This window comes from Phalacrocorax carbo, chromosome 14 (genome assembly GCF_963921805.1).
Source record: "Phalacrocorax carbo chromosome 14, bPhaCar2.1, whole genome shotgun sequence".
Taxonomy (NCBI): domain Eukaryota; kingdom Metazoa; phylum Chordata; class Aves; order Suliformes; family Phalacrocoracidae; genus Phalacrocorax; species Phalacrocorax carbo.
Window position 1 is genome coordinate 13,450,980 of NC_087526.1, and position 14,729 is coordinate 13,465,708.

General features: G+C 56.7%; 1 protein-coding gene across 1 annotated transcript; it reads left to right on the plus strand.

Annotated features, from left to right (window-relative positions):
• The first annotated feature begins 3,465 nt into the window (after window positions 1–3,465).
• On the plus strand, window positions 3,466–10,946 carry SLC32A1 (solute carrier family 32 member 1). Its single transcript, XM_064465773.1, has 3 exons — window positions 3,466–3,876; window positions 6,866–7,651; window positions 8,780–10,946. Exons 2-3 carry the CDS (start codon window positions 7,274–7,276, stop codon window positions 9,965–9,967), a joined length of 1,566 nt encoding a protein of 521 aa, XP_064321843.1. The 5' UTR covers window positions 3,466–3,876; window positions 6,866–7,273; the 3' UTR covers window positions 9,968–10,946.
• Window positions 10,947–14,729: the final 3,783 nt, after the last annotated feature.

Consider the following 14,729-nt stretch of genomic DNA (forward strand, 5'->3'; position numbering starts at 1 on the left):
AATGATGTACCTCACTTTGCCCTTTGGTTTTCCTTACAATAGCCTCACGCGGCATTTTTCTCAGCTCAGATTTTGTCTGTATCCTTTATGAGGCTTTTATTTTTGGCGTCTGGCAAAAAAACACCCCAAACTAATTGATGATACCAGAACGCAGAGGCTGCCCACCCAAGTCCTGCCCCTGGAAACAGCAGCCTCGATGCATGAGGCTCCACAGAGAGATGCGGGGGCCGGGTTCAAGACCCGAGTGCAATTTTGCTGTAGCACCAGACCCTGGCTTAGGGGTACCCTGTTTGTGTCACTCCAAAATATTGAGCAAGGTCCTATTAAAGGAAAATACCCAAGCCTGTGCTTGCTGCCTTCCCCTGTTAGCCTTGGCTGAACTGCCAGGAATATCGCAAAGTAGGGGCCAGGTTTTCCCAGTGTGCTGGTCTTGGCTTTTGGGTGGGGCTGGGAGATGTTTGCAAGAGACATGAACAACTGTCCCCATCGACCTGCCTTTATCAGAAATGGACGCAAAATGGAGAAGGGAAACGGACAGATGGGGGATGGAGCTGCCTGAGATTGAGCTCTCCTGACAAGAAACACCCCAAAGGTGAGTTGGCTGCCAGCGCTGTCCCTCTGCTCTGAGAGGCCCTTCCTCACAGCCTGCTCCAAAGAAAAAGAAAAAGAAAAAATAATTTTAAAAAGAGAGAAAAAAACATAAGAAAAAAAATATGGATGATATAAAAACTCTCCAGTACTGAGGTGTCATCTGACCACAGGCTGCTGTGGGAGAAATTTCCTGTACAGACCGGTCATCGTTCATTACAGCAGCTTTTACTCTGTGCTTTGAAGCATCATTTTCCAGCCAGGATACGACCTACGACCAGGTGTGGGAGCAGGAGGAGGCGGGCCGGGTCCAGGCAGCAGCCGCTGGGCCCAGAGGCCGCTGCGTGAGGAGCTGAGCACTCTGCGGGGAGCAGGGCCGGGGTCAGCAGAGCAAGCAAGGGACATAGGAAGCCTTTGCCCCTTGACCGAGCCGAGCGGCCGAACACGCGCCCTCCCAGGCAAGCTCCTCGTTCCTGCCCTGCCCGGGAGTTCGCCAGGCCGGGCTGGGCCAGACAGGCACGGATGCTGCCTGCCCGGTCACCGCCAGTTAGCCTATAGCTGTAGGTGATGCTCAGTTCTCTGCAACATGCGCTTTCAGCGCAAGTTGACTCCAATTGTGTTTAAAATCACAAAGAAAAAGCAAAAAAGAAAAACGCAAACCCAAAAAATATCTTCATGCTGGAGGAAAACACTTAATCTGAGACTGGGGAGCACAATAATCTGATTTTGAGAAACAGCACTTAGACTCTACAACTGCAGCAGGAGAGAAGGGCTTTTTATTTGCAAGTTGACCTTAAAAAGCTTGGCATGTATGAAGTACGCACTTTCCTTCCCCAGTCCATAATCATTTCCTATGAAATATAAGAGCACGTACATATATGAATATTTAATTTGACAGTGATGAAGCTTTATATATAAAGTCAATGAAAATGCTGTTAGGCTCATGGGAACAATACTACTAATGTAGTGAGCTGGGAATTTGGCATCACAAGTGACCAATGGCTATCACTTAATTTTTATGTCACCACTAAAGACAAACTATGAGTTAAATTTGATTCCAACTTATTGGAAGTATGTTTGAGACCATGTCATGGTCAAATTGCAACTGAATTTTTAGTTTATAGGTGATAATGGTTTATCAGAATCTTCCCTTCTGGGAAATGAAAATCATAGAAATGAATGTACAAACTGTCTCGCAGATTACAGATCAGAACTCGTCTATTTTAGGAATAGGGAGCTTAAATCAAGAAGCCTTTATTTAGTATTCATGTATTCTTCAGGTGAATTTTCTTATTGCAACACACGTTCATCTAAAATTATGATATTCCCATTCCTTTATATGCCCTGTCTTTGTTTTTATGTCTCTATAATTTAGGCAGCCATTTTGTGTTCAGGAAAAAAATTCAATAAGGGGGGGGACATCTATTGCGGTCTTTCTGCTGGAAACTTTGCTTTCGGATTTTACTCTGCAATGGTTATCTTACTGCAAAGTATCTGTCATTCTGGCCACAACTGTCTTTGTCTTAACACCACACTGTGCATGAATTCAGCCTCAAGATTTCGGAGCACTAACCGAACAGCAGCTTGAGCGAGAACTGGTTCTATATCCAGCGTTTTTACTTCACAGCCTAAATGCTGATGGCAACCTCTAAACATGGGTAGAAAAAGGAATAGGTGTAACCCAAGGCAGGGATGCTTGCTACACTGTGGTGGGGCTGCTTTCCCGGGGCGTTTCCAGGGTGCGTGCTGCAGACTGCAGCCATTCCTCCCCGCCAAAACCCCTGCACCGCATACTGACACCGATGCTGTCTCCTTCCCTCCCGAAATTCCCAGAGCTATTAACTAGGTCACAAGAGCTGGTCCCAGTCCAGCAGTTTATCTAATTGCCTTTTTATAGTATATTGTGCAACTCTTTATTATCCTGTCAGAGTTCCCCCGCGTGGTGCCGGAGGGGGGAACGGGGAGGCAGAGGTGGGATGAAGCTCGCTGCTGCGCAGCCACTCGTGATCGAGAGTGGAGGATCAGCTTGTGCATCGCTGGTGCTGCGGGGATGGTAACGGCCTGGGCCATAAACCGAGGAGGTGCTTTGAGCAACGGCTGGGGCAGGTGGACTGCTTCTGACTGCTGCGATCACATCTCTAGGTACACATGTACCTGTCTGGGAGGGGTGGCTGCTTCCCCAAGGGCGAGTGTCTGGGCTGACCTGCATTAGGTCTGCTCTGGGCAGGCTGGTCTTCAGGCAGACGTGGCCGGGGAAGCTTCTCAGCCGGTTAGGAAGAAGGTGCCCCCCCCCCTTCTTTGCAGCTGGCAGCTCTGCTGATGATGCCCAGCAGCAGGTTTTTAGGGGTGTGGGGAAATATTGTGGCATAAGCAAGGAGGCTGAGCAGGAATCAGAGGGTTACATGCCTGCATTCGGACACCCACGCTTCTCGTGAGTATGACAGAGGATGAGGCTGAAACGCAGGAATTGCAAGTCCCCTTTTTTGTATGGCTACGATTTGCAGCACAGTGTGTTTGAGGCAGTTCATAGCGCATGAGAATCAAATTCTTTGGGGTTTGGGAGCCTGTCTGAGCAGTGAACTAGGAGCAATGCTCGTCCTGCTCCCGAATAATCACACCTTCGTGCACTGCCACTGTACTGTGCTGCCCAGCAGCCTGGAGAGGGGCTGCCGGTGAGGGCTATAGAAAGGCAGCCCAGCCGGGGTTGGCCTTTCCTGCCTGCCTTAAATGATTTTTGAGCATGAATAGCTCTTTTTCCTCAGTTTATTAACCAGAAGACCCAGCCACAACCTCCCCCGCCCCCCGAGCCTGCTCTGCGGAGATAAGGCAGAGTCGCTCCTCCGGCTGGGTCTGCCAGTGCCTGGGGAGGATGGGGGTGTCTGGGCGAGCTGTTCCCCGCAGGAGCAGGGTTGCGCACCCCCAGCCCTGCCAGGGCTGCCTGGGGCGGGGGGCGAGACCCTCAGCCCGCCCCGGGGAGCCGCTGCAGAGGAGGCAGTTAGTGCCAGCACCCCCCGGCGCCAGCCGAGGGCGGAGGGGGGGCGGGGGCGCGTTTGCAGGCTCGCTCGCTCTTTTTAGCCCCCCCGAGAGCCGCTAACCTTTGGATAAGGCTTGGCACCGTTATCCTGCTTGGGTTAATTAGGAGTTAGGGGGAGCCCAGGAGTGACGCGGCTGCATCCATCCGTCCGCCCGTCCATCCGTCCGTCCATCCATCTGCCCCTCCAGCCTCCCCTGCTCGCTCCGCTCCGGCTGCCCGGCGGGGCTGCGGGCGCGATGGGGAGATAAGCAGAGGTAAATGTCTCGACCCTCCTCCCACCTCTCCGGGTTTCGCTTTCCTCTCTTCCTCTGCCTCTTTCCGTTATCCTCCCCCCTCCCCCTTTCTGTGCTGTGTGATTTATCCCCGGTTTTAGCCGCCGGTAGAAGTTCGGGGGGGTCTTTTTTTCCAGCCGCTGCTGCAAAAAGTCTTTTTCTCCCTCCTGTGGACACGGGGCAGGAGCGGGCCGCCGCCCGGGGGCAGAGGGAGGGGTCCCCGGGGGGTGTTTCCAGCAAGGCAGGGTGCTGCCGGGAGCGGCGGGGGGCGGCTCCCAGTTCCCAGCGTTAGAACCGGGCGGGGGAGTCCCGAGTGGGCACAGAGGCACCCTCGGCACCCCCCATTCCCCAGCGCCTGCATCCCTCGGACGCCCTGCAGCCCCTGAACTCCTCGGCATCCCCCCGGCATCCCTGCGCAACCCCCGCATCTCCCAGTATCCCGCTGGCCTCGGTGCCCGCCGAGGCTCTGCCGGGGGTGTTTGGGTGAAGGGTCCCTCGGGCAAGGACCCGGCAGCGGAAAAAAAGATCCCCCGCCCCCAGGGCATCCCTGCCTGGAGAAAGGGTCCGAGTAGGCGGGCGGGGACGGGGGTCCCACGGCCCACGCCGGGGAGACCCCGCCTCGGGGCGCGCCTCCCTGCACCGGCCCGCGCGGCTGGGTTTGTTTTCAATCCCCCTGTAATTTGGGGTGGGTTTTTTTGTTGTTGGTTTTGTTTCCGTTTGGTTTTGCGGTTTTGTGGTGGGTTTTTTTTTGGTTGGTTGGTTGGTTTTGTTTTGTTTTTGTTTTTCGTTTTGGTTTGGTTTGTTTTGGGTTTTGTTTTTAAATTTGGTTGGGGTTTTTTTGTTTAATTTTATTGGGTTTTTTCCTAAGAGATGTCTCCCCAGCCCACACACCCCTAACCCGCTGGATGCTCAGCCAGCCGCCGAAAGCCCGTCTCCTCCACCCTTGGCATGATGCCCGTGCCCGGGAACCCCTTCCCCTCCCCGGCATGGAGGGGTGCTGGGGGCCGGGGGGAGTGGTGTGTGGATGCGGCGCGGTGCCCCGACGGTGCCTCTCTGGGGCTGCCGGGGGGCTGCGGCTGTGCCCCCCCGCTCCCAGCTGGGGCAGGGCGAGGTTTGGGGGCGCAGAGGCGGGGGGGGGTGCCAGGGCGTTCTGAGGAAATATTCACGCACCAGACAGCGGTTTGGGTGAAATTTCGTTCCTTCCTCCCCGATGCCCCCTGTCTCCTTCATGTCTTCTTTCACAATGAACTTGCCTTGGGCTAAATTAAAAAACAAAAAGGGGGGGGGGGGGGGGGGGGGTAGGGGCAGAAAAAAGGGGGGAAAAAAGGGAAGTCGTTGAGTTAAGCCCCCGAGGTGTTCATCGCAGCAGTCGTTTTCCAGGACTGAAGAGGCGAGGCGGCGGCCGAGGGCGGCGGGGGCGGCCCGAGCCCCCCGCCTCCGCCGCCCGGGCCCTTCCCCGGTTCCCTCTGGCCGCGGCGCCGGGGGCGGGCAGGGCGCGGCGACACCCGGGGCGAAAGCGGGCCCCGCTCGCCTTTCTCGACCTATTTGTGCACTGACATGTAATAATTCCTCCGCAAAGCCAAGGATGCGCCCCCCCCCCGCCCTCCTCCCGTCGCAGAGGAGCAGTTGCTATTTAAAAAAAAACATTTTTGGGGGCCGCCGTGCAGGGAGCGGCGGCCGAGACGCCCCTTAGGGGTACAGCCCTCAGCGGGGATTGTTTTTTTTTTGACGCATCTCACCCGCTTTACACCCAATTTCCTTTCGGATTCTTGCAGGGGGAAAAAAAATAATAATAAAAAAAGGTGTTTAAGGGTTTTTCCCGAGGAGCCGGGCTTCGTTCCTCCGTGCCGCATCCCACCTGCAACCGCCGCCCGCTCTCCCTCCCCGCTCCCTCAACAACGATATTAGGAAATAATTCAGCGCTGGCTTTTCCGCCCATCTGTGGTAAAAAAATATATTTTTTTTCACCTTCCAAAGCCGCAAACGAAACACAGATTCCCACCCCTTTCTTTCAGGGAACACCTATTTTTCTTTTTTATAAGACAACGATTCAAAGGATCTCCCCGCAGCAGAGGGGAACGTGCTCCCGCACACACCGCCCGAAATGCCAACGCTCCCCCCGCACCCTGCGCTTGTCTTTGCCACGGCACAGGACAGGGCTTTCTCGTTGCCGCTGCTTGCTGTGTTGGCCGCTCACCTCGGAAATATTTTAAATAAAAAAAATCGTGAGGCTTTTTCATTTAAAATAAGTATCAGCGTTTGGAAGCAAAACGAAAATATCGTTGTTGTTTGGTTTGTTTTTTTTTAAAGAAAGGAGAAGCTCCACATTAGGTCGTGGGGACCAAGAGGGGCCCTCCGCAGCCGAGCCCCCGCGGGCGCCGGTTCCGCAGCTCCAGGGCGGTGTCGGTGCGGGTCCGCGGGGCAGAGCCGCTGCCGCCGGGCCCGGGGGGGAGCGGGAACCCCTTTCCCCCCGCTTTCCGAGCACATGGGTCGTACGAGTCGTTACAGAGCGCTCAGCCCTGGTTCCCTGTGCGGGGTTTTCCATGCACCGCAGCTGGGGCAGGACACGCTGTCCCCGCTGCTGTCCCCAGCCTCCGAAGGGGCCGCACGGTTTTGAGGGGACAAAAAAGAAAAGGCAGAGGGTGCCAGGAAGAAAATTCCGTTAAGAATCTGTCGAGAGCCGTTTGTCCGCCCCTTCAGTGGGGCTCTTTTGTTTCGCCGTGGGGAAGGGGCTGGCGGCCGGGGCCCCGCGGCGCGGGTGTGGGGCAGGGTGTGGGGCAGGGCGGGCAGCGCAGGGGCTGCGGAGCCGGGGGGTGTTGGGGGGGGGGGTCCGCGCTGCGGCGCTGCTGGTGGGGCCGGGCGGGTGTGGGTGGGTGGGGCGGGGGGGGGGGAGGCTGGGCTTGGCCGGGGAGGCTGGTACCTCCCCCAGAAATGCAGCAATTCTCTCCCCTCTCCCTCTTCTCTCCGCGAGGTGGGCGCACTGCGATGGAGACGCCGCGCTCTCTGCCAGGGGCTTGCGCTGCCCGCCTGGTGACAGCCGCCGGCTGCTGACAGCCCCCCGCCCCGACCCCCGCCCGACTCGCCCCCCGGTCCCGCGGCGGGGCCGGCGCTGCGGCGCGGAGCGGCGCGGCCGGGCGGCGGGGCCCGCACCTCCCCGCAGCGGTGTCATGCCCCTGGGCAGCCCGGCGCGGAGCCGCTCGCACTGCGCTGGGACGCGGAGGTAGCGGCTCGGAGCAGCCCCCGCCGTCCCGTCCCGTCCCCGTCCCGCAGCCCCTCGCCGGGCGCTGAGGTTCCCCCCGCCGCCTCGCCGCTCCCCCGCCCCGTCGGGTGTCTCCGTCCTCGAGGGTCCCCGAGCGGCGGAGCCATCCGAGCGGCCACCATGGCCACCCTCCTCCGCAGCAAGCTTTCCAGCGTGGCCACCTCGGTGTCCAACAAGTCCCAGACGAAGATGAGCGGCATGTTCGCCAGGATGGGCTTCCAGGCGGCCACCGACGAGGAGGCGGTGGGGTTCGCCCACTGCGACGACCTGGACATGGAGCATCGGCAGGGGCTGCAGATGGACATCCTCAAGTCCGACGGCGGCGAGGAGGGAGCCGAGCCGCCCCTGGAAGGGGACATCCACTACCAGCGGGACGGCACCGGGCCCCTGCCACCTTCCGCCTCCAAGGAGGCCGGCGTCTGCTCCGAGCTCTCCGGGCAAGGCAAGCCTAAGATCACGGCCTGGGAGGCGGGATGGAATGTCACCAACGCCATCCAGGTACGACCGCCGCCACCGCTGGGCACCGGGGAGCGCCCCCCGCTCTGCTCCCCGCTCCCGGCCCCCGCCCCGCTCCCCGCAGCCGGCCCCGCTCCCCGCTCCGCTCCCCGCTCCCGCTCCCCGCTCCCGGCCCCGCTCCCTGCTCCCGGCCCCGCTCCCCGCTCCCGGCCCCGCTCCCTGCTCCGCTCCCCGCTCCCGCTCCCGCTCCCGGCCCCGCTCCCCGCTCCCGCACCCGGCCCCGCTCCCGCTCCCGGCCCTGCTCCCTGCTCTGCTCCCCGCTCCCGCTCCCGGCCCCGCTCCGCTCCCCGCTCCCGCTCCCGGCCCCACTCCCCGCTCCCGACCCCGAGCCCGGCAGCCCCGGGGTGATGACAAACCCGCTTCAGAGAAAAGGGTTTAAAAACCAGCTGAAAATAGGAAAAAAGAGAAAGAAAAGAAGGAAAAAAATAGGGGGAGATAGAGAAAAATAAAAATAAAAAGAGAGGAAAAGAAAAAGAAAAAAGCGTCAAAAAAGGGAAAGACAAAAGCGTCAAAAAAGGGAAAGGAAAAAGCCCCAAAGCCAGTGCTCTGCTTTGCCACCCGCCCCGGGACCATGAGGGGTGCTGGGCCCCACGCCCCGTCCCGCTGTGCCTCCCCGTGGGGCCAGGCTGGCGGGTGTTGCTGCCCAGCACATGGGCTGGGGGGCGAGGGGGCCCCCGGGGGGTGCCCGGGCCCGTGGTGGGTCTGCGCAGGAGTGGGCCTGGTCTGGCCCCTCCGGGGGTCCTCAGCTCTGAGGGTCCTGGTGCACTGAGAGGGGCTGGGTACAGAGAGGGTAGGGACTGGGGGCACCAGAAGTGCGCTCGCTGGTTCAGGGTGCTCCAGGGTGAGATTATGCGGGTACGCATGAGCATGCGGGTGAGATTGCGCGGGTGTGCTGGTGGGGGGTGGTAGGTCAGAGAGAAAGCGGGGGCACGCAATTGTGTGTGGCCACGATTGCCTGGCGCGACTGTGTGACCAATTGCGTGGGTGTGATGGTGTGCAAGCGAGACAGTGAGCGTGCGTGTGACTGCGACTGCGTGTGCCCGGGTACCGGCGCCCGCCTGGCCCCCTCCATGAGACGAGCAACACGGTTTCCATTTTGTCTCTTTCTAGGGGATGTTTGTTCTGGGCCTGCCCTATGCCATCCTTCATGGTGGATACCTAGGACTCTTCTTAATAATTTTCGCTGCGGTGGTTTGCTGCTACACTGGGAAAATCCTTATTGCCTGTCTTTATGAGGAGAATGAGGATGGGGAGATAGTCAGGGTGAGAGACTCCTACGTGGACATAGCGAACGCGTGCTGCGCGCCCCGCTTCCCCACCCTGGGAGGCAGAATTGTGAACGTGGCTCAGATCATTGAACTGGTCATGACCTGCATCCTCTATGTGGTGGTCAGTGGGAACCTGATGTACAACAGCTTCCCCAACCTGCCCGTCTCCCAGAAGTCGTGGTCCATCATTGCCACGGCAGTGCTCCTGCCTTGTGCGTTCTTGAAGAACCTCAAGGCAGTCTCCAAGTTCAGCTTGCTCTGCACGTTAGCCCACTTTGTGATCAACATCTTGGTGATCGCCTACTGCCTCTCCAGGGCACGTGACTGGGCCTGGGACAAAGTCAAGTTTTACATTGATGTAAAGAAGTTTCCCATCTCCATTGGCATCATTGTCTTCAGCTACACCTCTCAGATATTTCTGCCTTCCTTGGAGGGGAACATGCAGAACCCCAAGGAGTTTCATTGCATGATGAACTGGACTCACATAGCAGCTTGCATCCTTAAGGGACTCTTTGCCTTGGTCGCCTATCTGACCTGGGCTGATGAGACGAAGGAAGTCATTACAGACAACTTGCCATCCACCATTAGGGCAGTAGTCAACATTTTCTTGGTGGCCAAAGCCTTGCTCTCTTACCCGTTGCCATTCTTTGCGGCTGTGGAAGTCCTGGAGCGATCCCTTTTCCAAGATGGAAACAGGGCGTTCTTCCCCAACTGCTATGGGGGTGACGGGCGGCTCAAATCCTGGGGACTCACCCTCAGATGTGCCCTGGTAGTTTTCACCCTGCTCATGGCTATCTATGTCCCGCATTTTGCCCTCTTGATGGGTCTTACTGGGAGCCTCACAGGTGCAGGGCTCTGTTTCCTGCTTCCCAGTCTTTTCCACCTCAAACTCTTGTGGAGGAAGCTCTTGTGGCACCATGTCTTCTTTGATGTCGCCATTTTCGTTATAGGTGGTATCTGCAGCGTCTCTGGGTTCATCCACTCTTTAGAAGGCCTCATAGAGGCCTTCAGAACCAACGCTGAAGACTAAGGAGGGGCCAGAGCCGGTTGCAGTTAGAGAATCGCATCGAACATCTGCATAGCCAAATAATTCTGCATCCCTTTAATGGAAAGAGTCATTATTTTCGTTACGTGCATCCAACAAATTCTATGTCATAGAACCTGCAAATTAAAGGAAGTAAGAAGAGATGAAAGTGTTCGCCCTGCTGTCTTTTTAAATAAGCTAAGATTTAAATATATTTTTTTGTTATTTAGAATTTTTTGAAGGAAATTATCCGGTGCCCCACTCCTATCTTCTCACTCGTTGCCTGAAGCTTGGCCCCCCACGAATGACCTGTTGGGAGACAGTCGCAGTTTTCAATACTCCTTACAGATATGCAATTCCGTGTTTCAGGAGCTGAAACACAGGTGCCGACCCGATGGGACTGGGTTACTGCGCTCACAGGCGGAAGCCCTGGAACACCAGCCGCGGGGGCTGGGAGCAGGGACCTTCGGTCTACCCTCTGTGAGATGGACGTAGGTGAGACCTAGGTTGTATGACCAGCCCAACAAGTCCAAGCAGCGGCTGATGACCAGCGAGGCCACTTGCCTGCAATGTTTACACCGTAGCCACATAGATGTCAGGACTGCTTAATTCTTCCATCCGAATTCACACTGAGGAACAGCGCTTCCCATCGATGACAATATATTGCCTCTGCTTGAAATTGCAGATGTGGAGTCCACTTCTTGGTAACATTTGTTTTATTTTAACAATTGTTATTTCTAAATTATGAGAAGTTAAAAAGATAATAATATATTGTTGGACTTGACGTCGTTCAGGATACAGGAACAAAACTACGACACGATTCATTCTGTGCCATCTACCAGATCCGTGGAGCTGTTTCCAATGTACGTGTGGTGTCATTGTGGTAAATAAGATGAAAAATGTATATCAGAAAAAAAAAAAATCTATCTTTAACATATAATGTGGTACATAAATATATCGAACAATAAAGAGAAAACATAGTCGATGAGGCTGGTCTGGTTCGTGGGGAGCTCGGAGGAGCTGGGCAGGGGCAGAGGGGGGTCCATCCTCCCCGCACCCACTTGCATCGGGGGGTGCAGACACCCTCAGTGGTAACGGAGGGGCAGCGCTGGGTTGTCACGGATGGTGGCGTTAAACCATTTGCAAGGAGAAGGACACTTGCATTTTGGGAAGGCGTTGTCCCAAGGTTGGGGGGGTGCTGCTTCCACCTCCTCTCCCAGCTTTGCTTTACCCCTTAGTGCTCAGCCCCCAGGGATGGATGGAGTTTGCAGATGTATCCTGAGATTTTTGTCCTTGTGAGGGAGGGGGGAAAAAACCCTTACAAGGAGTGTGTGTGTGTGTGTGTGTGTGTGAAATAAATGAAATAATGGGCTGGGGCTACCAAACCCACTCTGCCCTGCCCACGCTCCACACCCATAACCAAAACCACCCCAATTTAAACACCGATTTAATCACCTCGATTAAACAGTGTTGTCAGCCCTTGCTGCTGCACAGCGGGGATAGGGATGGGGATGGGGGGGACGGGACACAGCCACTGGCACGCTCCCGCAGCCCGGGTACAGCAGAATGCCCTCTGGGGCTCCTCTTATTGCCCCCAGTTCGTGTCAAGCCCCGGTAGAGGCTGGGGTGTCCCCCCCCACCCGGCCGCAGCTGGCGGAGCAGCCCCGACAGCAGTGGGCAGCTCCGCAATGCGGTACCGGGGGGGTTAGCACAAGCCGAGGAGGAAAGGGGCTGCGGGCAGGAGGGGGGTGACGTTCCTTCCCGCAGAAAACAGTATTTCAGGTGTTTTCCTGGGCAGCCTCCAAAAGGCAAGCGCAGGGGACCTGTGGGGTTTATTCTGTGTGGGGACAGGGACATGTGGCATCGTGGGTGAGTGTGAGGGGGCATCGTGGTGGCGCACCTGTCCCCCCGGATTAGCCATGTTTTTGTTCTTGCTGGCTCCCTTTCCTGGGGGTATCCAGCTGTGCCCCACCCCCATTCTCAACCTCATCCCCATCCTCATAATTTTCATCCTTATCCCCCTCCTCACCTCTATCCCCATCCCTATCTTCATCCCCATGCTCACCGTTTTCATCCCCATCCTCACCCTGACCCCCATCCCCATCCCCATCCTGGTGCAGCTGACCCGTGACCACCCGACCCGCCAGCAGGCACCGGCAGCCAAAGCCACCCTCACCCCCTGCCCACCCTCCCGGGGCCTGCCGGCACCCCACGGCCGGGAGCCATCGCCTCCCCCCGACTGAGATGTGGGGAGACAGCCCGGCTGGTGGAGCTGGGTGAGGAGCTCCTCCTTCATGGGTGCCTGCTGCTTCCTCCGCTGCCTCACGGCAGATCTCTTCCAGCTCTGTTTTCTCCCTAGGGTGCTGGGAAGGGACCAGCACGGGAGGAGATCTGGCCCAACTTCTCCCTGCCCTGCGTAGGGCTGAGATAACCCCTTGAATCCTGGGAGTAAGTGGAAAGCTCAGAGCCCTGGCAGGTGAACACACTATTCTGTGGTTTGCATCTTCTTTGCATGCAGTGGTTTTAGGGTCTTTTTCTCTCCGTGTTCCACATTCGGATTGCAGGAAGCAAACGGATGCGGCCGGGACAGCTGCCGTGCCGCAGTGGCAGCGCAGCTTGCTCCCTCTCCTTGCGGGCAGCTGCCTGTGCGTGGATGCGGGATGCCCGCAGACTAACCTGTCCCATGTCTTTGCATTTTTCAGGGGCCAAAGGTTCTCTGGTTCAGGGCACATGATGGTGAAACTGTTTTAGGAAGCTTTAACTTTGCAGAGGTTTTAAACCTAATTCACCAATTTTTTTTTTCCCCTTGTGAACAGAAATGGCTCCTGCTTTGAGTGTATTTGGGGCTGTAAGATGATTTGTGCCTTTTTTGTGACAGTTGGGGGAAAGTCAGGGCAGCCCAGGGCTCTTTGCTTCTATCCCTCAGGATGCAGAGCAGGGGTGCATGAGCAGAGAGTGCCCTCAACCCCTGCAAGGACACCTCAAATCCCCAAGTTCTGCCTGGGCACAGTCCCTCCAAGCCCCTGTTTCCTGGGGAGCGGAGATACCACCTGGCTGGAGCGACTCTGCAAGGCATTTCTGCCTTCCCTGTGATGCCTGGCAGCAGGCTGTGCGGGTCCCGGGGATGCCAGGGCATCTCAGCATCTGGCTCGCTGTAGCGTTCGGCTGTGCTGAAGGCAGCGATTATCCAGAGAGCCCCAATGGGCTTTGTCTCGCTGTCAGTTCTGCTCAAGCGCTTTCCTCCATGTTTCTGCCGGGTGCCGATGCACGCTCGTGGCTGACGTGCGACGAGCTCAGCAAGCTGGAGCGATAAGCCAAGGCTTTGTCCTCTAAACTTGTCCGTGGCTGGAACGAGTGTGGCTGCTGGTGCAAGCCTTGTGACTTGGACTTGAAATACAGGCAGCCCCCTCCAGCCTGCCGCAGCAGACATTTTGATGCTGTGCTGATGCTAGTGAAGGCTTACGTGAACTCGGTGGTACGGGAGAAGCACAGCCTTTAAAACAGGGGATGCGGCAGAGTGAGCAAAATGAAACCCAAAAAAGCATCAGGTTTAACTTGGAAAAAGCAGAAATCTTCTGAAAAAGCAGCACGATGGCAAAGTCTGATCTCTGTTCCAAATGGCTTTTGTCTGCAGCTTCGTAGCTTCTGGTCATGTGCTGCTGCAATCCTCTAAACCTTCTCATTCTGGAAAAACGAGGCAAACAAAGGCCCTCTATCCACTAGCAGGGAGCAGATTTATTTCTGTCTCTGTGTCTTTATGGTTCCTCAAGTACAATAGGGACCTCTATTTGGGTTTGTTCCCCGAGACATGAGGGTAATACCAAATCTCTGGTATTCTCACACACCTGCACAGCCGTGCCACCCGACAGGACCGTTGCTGGGAGCTGGAGTGAGGCGAGGGCTGAGGCTGCTCCTCTCCGTGTGCTGCTGCTGGTGCTGGGGCTCACGGAGGGGCAGGTATGGCTCTGCCTTCTCCCCTTGCACACAGAGCCGGAGACCTTGGCTGCGGTGGCAGTCGGCTCTCGGCCTCATGAACCTTGGATGCTCCAAATCATGTATTCCAGGCTGTTTCAGAAAATGGTTATTTTGATAGCGGCACCAATATTCTCCATCATCTGATTTTATACATCTTTGTATCCATCTGTGTATTCAAATCCTACTGCAGCTCACCCTTTTGCTTTTGTAATGGTCTCACCGTCCAGGGGCCCTTTGTCTTTCTCCTCTCTGCTTTGGGATTCACAGGCCCAGCTGAGACAGGCACGTGCGACAGTGAGAGGTCGGTAGTTTGACAAACGCTTGAGGACTTGTGCTGCCATCCATGTTTTCATTCATGTAGTTACATCGTGGTCCACCCCCATAAGAGGGGCAGGTGCAAAAGTGCTTCTGAGGGTGAAAGAAACCTTCTTGGGTAATCAGCAAATGCCTCCTGTATACGAAGTTTGTTCTTTGGGTGAGGAGCTGGAGGCTCCACCAGGGACCAGCAGTGACTCCACCAGCATGCCCAACCATCAAACTGTTATTTGGGCACCCACCCCTGCAGGGATGTGGTGACCACTGGTGCTGAGCTCCTGCAGAGGGGAAGGGAGAGGAACAGGGAGCAAATGGGGGAGGGCATGATCTTGGCTCCCAGAGGGCTCCTCTGGGCTCTGCTCTGATGTGCCCACGGGATTCGGTCCTCGTTGGCTGCTCAGGTGCTTGTTCCTGTGTATGTATGGCCCAGGATGGGGAGCCTGGAGCCAGAGGAGGGTCACACAGGAGGCAGAAGTGG